At 37.9% G+C, this 7,501-nt stretch overlaps 1 protein-coding gene across 2 annotated transcripts in view; it reads left to right on the forward strand.

The window, feature by feature from the left end:
* Eif2a (eukaryotic translation initiation factor 2A) overlaps nt 1-7,501 on the forward strand; it is a 35,469-nt gene that overhangs the window by 22,005 nt on the left and 5,963 nt on the right. For both annotated transcript variants that reach the window (XM_021157233.2, XM_021157234.2), the window contains 4 exons: nt 1,600-1,673; nt 1,804-1,948; nt 2,069-2,185; nt 4,666-5,237. In XM_021157233.2, the coding sequence (XP_021012892.1) occupies nt 1,600-1,673; nt 1,804-1,948; nt 2,069-2,185; nt 4,666-5,237 (908 nt within the window). The remainder of the gene's footprint in view (nt 1-1,599; nt 1,674-1,803; nt 1,949-2,068; nt 2,186-4,665; nt 5,238-7,501) is intronic.

Below are 7,501 nucleotides of genomic sequence, written 5' to 3' on the forward strand. Positions count from 1 at the left end.
CCCCCCCCCCTCCTTTCTTTCTTTTTGGAGGCTGTAGTATTTAGCTTCATGCAGATAACTTCCATTTAAAAGTTGCAAGATTTAAAATACCTTTAGACTTATTTCATTTTATGTGTATGGTTACTTTGCCTACATGTATGGATACACATGCATGGTGCCTGTGAAGGTCAGAAGAGGGCATCTTGATCCTCTGGACCTAAAATTTCTAATGGTTGAATGTCACCATAGGGTGCTGGGAAGTAAGCCCAGATCCTCTGCAAGCCAAAAAAAAAAAAAAAGTCCTTTTTCTTTGGTATATCATAGATAGTGATTTGGGAATATCATAATCACATAAGTATTTATTTGCTGTGTTCCACATTATCCACACTGTATTCTGAAAAAAAATACCAATGGTAATACCAGTAACACAATTACTAAGAATAAAGAAAGGATAATTCTGGGTTTTTTTTTTTTATCTGTACAGCATCTAATTAGTGATTGAACACTTGTTATTTTATTATACTTAAATAAGAATTGGTAATTTTGCTCATATGTGCCAAAGAAGACATGTAGGCTCCTGTGCAGCATCTCGTCATTATAGACACCATAGTATGCACTTCATTTTCCTGCTTCTGATACTCTACCCACTTGGCTTTTGCCTTAGCTTGCTTATTTGTCTTCTTGGTGGGTCCTAGTTTGCTTCCTGTACCTTCCTGTACCTGTGACCACTTTAGAGAAGGAGTTTATTTTATCTTACAGTTTACCAGTCCATTATGAAACCAAAGCAGGAACCCAGGGGACAGGAACTGAAGAGTTCTACTTACAGCCTTGCTCCCCAGGGCCCAGCTTATAGGACCTAGAGTCAAGTGACACCAGCACAGTGGGTGGGTCCTCCCACATCATGCAGTAATCAAGAAAGGACTCCATGGATTTGCCTACAGTCTAATTTGATGGAGGCAATTCCTCAAGAAGTCTTCCCAAGTGACTCTAGTTTGTATCAAGGTGACAAAAACTATTGTCCACTTTCCTAGTTTTCTACAGAGGGGGAAATCTCAAGTTTGATAGTTTCTTGTGCTACTACACTTGAATACTTCCTGACGTCTGAAACTGAATAGAGAATAGCTCTCTATCCCATTAACTAGGGTAACACTGTTGTTTGTTAACATAGATGCTTGTTGCTTAGGATAGATTAATCAGGATCAGCTATCTTTATTATTATTTTTCATACAGAATTTCTATATGATAAGCACAGTTTACATTAGCAGGCTGAGGCCGATCTTTCCCATCTAATGGGCTCTATGACTTCTTTAACATAGAGATTGATAATTCATTGGAGCATATACCTTGTGTTTGGCATTATGTTCTTAAAGTCAATTCCTAGAAAATAAGTGGTATAATAATTAGTATTATCTTATTACTTGTTCAAGTTTGCATACCTAGTAAATGAGTGAATGAAATTCAAGCCTAATTCTGTCTGGCATTTTTACTGGAGTGCTCTGCCTCATTACATGAAACTACAATAAAGAGTTTGTAGTTATCCTAGTCTTTTATAATGAGTTCAGAGCTTCATAAGTTTTGTTAATTTATTATCCATGTCTAATTCATTTCTTCTCATTTTAGACACAATTGCAAATAAATTACATTTGCAAAAAGTTAATGACTTTAATTTATCACCTGGAACCCAACCTTATAAGGTAATTCTTGCTTTTATTTATTTATATAGCACATGTGTTTTTTCTACTTTTAAAAAGTATATCTAAAAACATCCATCTCAGTTTACCTGCTTCTGAGAATTAAGCACTGATTTATACATGTGTATCTTAGGTGGCAGTTTATGTCCCAGGAAGTAAAGGTGCCCCTTCATTTGTTCGACTATATCAGTATCCCAACTTTGCTGGACCTCAGGCAGCACTGGCCAATAAAAGCTTCTTTAAAGCTGATAAGGTTACAATGCTGTGGAATAAAAAAGGTATGATGAATAATTTTTCACTTTTGCTATTAGATATTAATTTAGGATTCATATATGTGTAAATAAAGGAATATAGATAACTTTATTTTAATCTCATTGAATACTGTTTTTCTGTCACAGCTACTGCTGTGCTGGTAATAGCCAGTACAGAGGTCGACAAGACGGGGGCCTCCTACTATGGAGAGCAAACACTGCACTACATTGCGACAAATGGGGAAAGTGCTGTGGTACAATTACGTGAGTACTCTAACAGTTTTCCTGTGCTAAAACAGTAAAATGATAAAAAGAATGTTTCAGTGTCACAAAATGTAATCCAGTCAGCCGGGCGTGGAGGCGCACGCCTTTAATCCCAGCACTCGGGAGGCAGAGGCAGGCGGNCCAGGACAGCCAGGGCTATACAGAGAAACCCTGTCTCGAAAAACAAAAAAAGAAAAAGTAATACAGTCAGAATTCTTAATCCAGTGAATAAACTCAAATACTATAATGTTGATGATAAAATTCCTCTTCATTGAGCAGCTTAATGTCATTCACAAGTAAGCCTGACTTTGACAGACTCCAGTCAGTGTGGTTTAGTAGGAGTAGAATCTGTGAGTGACGTGGTTTGATGTAGTGGCTCTCTGAGCAGTAACTACCACAGCAAGTAGATGTGCTGAGTTTAGTAACAGCTGCAGAAACAATTAAATCCAACATGTTACCAGTTCACCTCTTACTTTGAAAAGCTAATAAACTATAGACTAATAGTGATTTTACCTAAAAAAATTTCTTTATGGTTATTTATTGTATGCATATGAGTGTTTTGTCTACATTGATATCTGTACACCATGTGCATACCTTTTGCCCAAGAAGGCCAGAAGAGGGCACCGGATCCCTGCAACTGGAGTTACATTGGTTGTGACCCACAGTTGGGTGCTGGGAATTGAACTCTGGTTTTCTGCAAAAGCAACAAGTAGCTCTTACCTGTGAGTCAGTTCTCCAGCCCCACGTACTGTTTGTCCATTCTAGCAGCTCCCTCACCCTTTCACATTGCCTGGAACGTGGGTAACAGAGAACTGTCCCATACTCTTCCCATCCAAAGCCCATGTTCCCACTGAAGATAGATAAGATAGAGACCTGAAATACTAAGGAAATACAATAGATCAAAAGAAGACATTGAATTCTGTGTCTTTGTATTAATGAAGTCACAGTATAAACAGCAGCCATTTAAACAAAGACGTACCAAGAAACAGATCAACTGTAAGGGCTATTAAAGGCCTATGGGATAAAAACTTTAAAACTCTTCTCACACAACTCTAAACTCTAATGACAACTTTTAAATGTTGTAATTTCTCTTCTAGTTGGTCTACAATTTGAATTTTTAAGGCCACTTATGGTTTTTTGTTTGGGTGCTTTTTGGCTTTTTTTTTGTTGTTTTTTTTACTAGATAAACTGTTCTGAAATTTGATAATGAAAAATTAGCACAGGAATATTTTGAAAACTGTTAGGACATGTGAAATTCTGATTCTAAGAGATACTAAAATATAAAAGTTTAGTTAAGAGAATTTGGATCTGGCTTATGAAAAAGGACTGTCAAATAGAAATATTCAGAAGTAGATCTATATACTTATAGATAAAATTAGCACCTAACAGTGAAGAAAATACTGACTATTCCATTTATGGTTCTTAAAAAATTGGCTAGTCATTTGGAACATAAGTTTGTTATTTTTTTCTTACCAAAATAAATTCCAATTGTTCCTCAAAATTATATATAAAATTTCAAAGGAACTTTAAAACAGAAAATATATGAAAACTTTTTTATAATCTTGAAATTACAAAAAAAGATTTTTCGGGCTGGAGAGATGGCTCAGTGGTTAAGAGCACTGACTGTTCTTCCAGAGGTTCTGAGTTCAGTTCCCAGCAACCACATGGTGGTTCACAACCATCTGTGATGGGATCTGATGCCCTCTTCTGGTGTGTCTGAAGACAGTGCCAGAGTATACATATAGATATATCTAAGATAGATAAATAGATAGATATAGATAGATATATATACACACACACACATATATATATATATAATCTTTAAAAAAAAAGAAAAGATTTTTCTAAGCAAGGTAAAAATACTACGAAAAATGATAAATTTGTAACGCATAAATATTACAGATTTCTATATTAAAAGAATCTATTAACTAAGGTAAGAAGAAAAAAATTAAGCCGACAGGGGTTGAGCATAGTAATGAATAACTGTAATCCCGACATTTGGAAGATGGAGGCAGAGGATCAGAGATTCAAGATCATCTTCACTTATATAGCACGTTCAAGGCTAGCTGGAAATACAAGAGACCCTGTCCCAACTGCTCCCTCAGGGCGGGGGAGGGGAAGAATCCAAAAATAACAAAGCAAACAAAGGATGTATGGGCACAAGAATTGTAAGCTGTCCTGGAACTTACTTTGTAAGCTTTCTTAATTTTTCAAGTTACCCTAATGACTAGTTAATAACTGCAAAGAAAAATGAGACTGGAGAATTCAATCTACCAGAAATCAAATGAAATTACTTCTAATTATTAAAAAATAGCAATAATTAAGCAAATGGAAATAAAACCAAGCCATATATTTTAACATAATAGGTTGGAAGAGGTAAAAATATAAACTGTGTAGTGGGAGTGAAGAACTCATGCCACTAGAGCCTGCTGGTAGGCTTTCTTTTAAACTGCTGAATTGTGTCTTATATTCTTTTCCAGCAAAAAATGGCCCCATTTATGATGTAGTTTGGAATTCCAATTCTACTGAGTTTTGTGCTGTTTATGGTTTTATGCCTGCAAAAGCAACAGTTTTCAACCTGAAGTGTGATCCTGTGTTTGACTTTGGGACTGGTCCTCGAAACGCGGCCTTCTATAGCCCTCATGGACATATATTAGTGCTGGCTGGATTTGGAAATCTTCGAGGACAAATGGAAGTGTGGGATGTTAAAAACTACAAGCTTATTTCTAAGCCAGTGGCTTCTGATTCTACATATTTTGCCTGGTGCCCAGATGGTGAGCATATCTTAACAGCCACATGTGCTCCTAGGTTACGTGTTAATAATGGGTATAAGATCTGGCATTACACTGGCTCACTTTTGCATAAGTATGATGTGCCATCAAATGGAGAATTATGGCAGGTTTCTTGGCAGCCATTTTTGGATGGAATATTTCCAGCAAAAACGATAAAGTACCAAGCAGTTCCAAGTGAAGTGCCTAGTGAGGAGCCTAAAGTTGCAACAGCTTATAGACCTCCAGCCTTAAGAAATAAGCCAGTCACCAATTCCAAGCTGGTAAGTAAGAAATAACACAGAGCAAAGTGGTTCTCTGTGTGGCCCTCTGCAGACCTTTTTTTCCTCTTTGCTTGTGTTGCTCCGTACATTATGTTGCTTTGTGCATATGTAGGATATACTGCAGGGAGATCACTAAGGCCCACAGAAGATGAAGATGCTGAGCAGCTTATATAAGCTGACAAAAAGGTTAATTTAAAGAGGCTTACAGTTTAAAAACCACAGGCTTCATTCTTGAATTTTATACATTTGCAATGAAATATGATTATATCCACCCTCTGATTCCACATCCAATTATCTTTATATCCCCCTCCAACTTTACTGCTCTAAGTCCATTTAGTATGGACTGTCCATGCATAGGTATGAGGCCATCTGTTAGTACATGGGAGTTCTATCAATGGCCATAGCCTCGAAAGCCTTCCCTAGCAACTTTCAGTTGTCAGTAACTCTTCAGTAAGGGCTGTGGCCTAGAAATTATCCATCAAATCTGTCCAAATTATGCTAGCTTGCTCTCTTGCAGGTAACCCCAGCTACTGTGAGTTCCTGAGTGCATTTGCCCTGTGGTAACCAGGAGACAGCATTTCACAGCCCTCCTCCCCATCCTCCAGCTCTTAGAATCTTTTTGACTCCTCTTCTACAGTGTTCATTGACTGAGCCTTGGTGATAGGGTGGGGTTGATATCATTTTCTTTTTAAGGCTAATATCTCTGTTTTTCTTTTCTTTTTTTGTTTTTTGTGTTGTTTTGTTTTGGTTTGATTTTTTTTGGTTTTTCGAGGCAGGGTTTCTCTGTTGTAGCCCTGGCTGTCCTGGAACTTACTTTGTAGACCAGGCTGGCCTCGAACTCAGAAATCCACCTGCCTCTGCCTCCTGAGTGCTGGGATTAAAGGCGTGCGCCACCACACCCGGCTTCATCTCTGTTTTTCTTAGCACTTTGACCAGTAATGCAGCTTTCCCTTGACTTTTCTGCCCATTGAAAAAGGAAGCTTTTCTGACTGAAGCTGAAAGCAGCTCAGGTCTATAAATATAAATATAAGTATAAGTATAAATATAAAAATTTAGAAGGCAATTTGCTAACATGACTATTTAGCAAAGTAACATTATCAGGACTTTTGGCCGGGAGGCATGAAGTTCTCTTCTGTAGAACAAGCCTCAAATCCAATCAGAAAGCAGTTACTGTGTAACAGGCATGCAACTGTTGCAACAGTAGGCACATCTTGCCTGGAAACTCAGCATTATACCATGCAGCATACAGTACTAGTTAAGACCAATGATGTCTTTTTCTCCCCCAACAGTCTTCATAGCACTGTCTGGCACTGTGAATGCTCCCCAGCAGGGAGGAAACTTCCTGTCCAGCTTGAGATTGATTGCTCTTATTTACTACACCAAAATATGCAGTCTCTTCAGCAATAAGGTCCTACCATGTATTTATGATGGTGACTTAGAGCAATGGCAAGAATCTGTTGTATTGGATTCACAGTTGTTTAATTTCTGGAAAAGATAACTCAGCATGACACTTTATAGGTTCAGGTCTAGAATTCAGATGGTAATTAGCTGAGCCTGGGGATAGAAGGCAATAGTGGGCAGGAGGACATGGTGAGCAGCTACATGTTCAGCAGCTTTCCAGTTCCCGTAGGGCCAGTTCACACTAAGAAATTTGTTGATTTTTTTAGACAAAATGGATCTGAATACATATATGAAATTGTCTTAATTTTTAAAATACTGTCCTAGTCAGTATTCTTTTGCTGTGAAGAAAAAAACAGGATGCACATGGCAACTCTCTGTAATTGAGACTGGATTACAGTTTCAGGGGTGCAGACCATCATCATTATGACAGGAAGCATGGCATGCTAGGAAGTATGGCAGCATGCAGGCTGACTTGAGCTTTTGAAATCTCAAAGCCCACCCCCAGTGACACACTTCCTGATGATGATGTGTTCAAACATATAAGCCTCTGGGGGCCATTCTCATTCAAGCCACCACAAACACTGTTGGTTTATAAAAACACATTTATTGTCTTCAGGCCATGAGTTCCTCTCCTTCCAGAATATTGATAGATTCATCTATACTTTTAAACAGTAGTTCAGAATTCAGGGAAGATTGCTGATGAGTGCTTTCACTTTTTCTTTCTTTTTTTTTTTTTTTTTTTTTTGGTTTTTCAAGACAGGTTTTCTTTTTGTAGTTTTGGCTGTCCTGGAACTCACTCTGTAGACCAGGCTGACCTCGAACTCAGAAATCCACCTGCCTCTGCCTCCCGAGTGCTGAGATTA

Source organism: Mus caroli, chromosome 3, assembly GCF_900094665.2.
Source record: "Mus caroli chromosome 3, CAROLI_EIJ_v1.1, whole genome shotgun sequence".
NCBI classification, from domain to species: domain Eukaryota; kingdom Metazoa; phylum Chordata; class Mammalia; order Rodentia; family Muridae; genus Mus; species Mus caroli.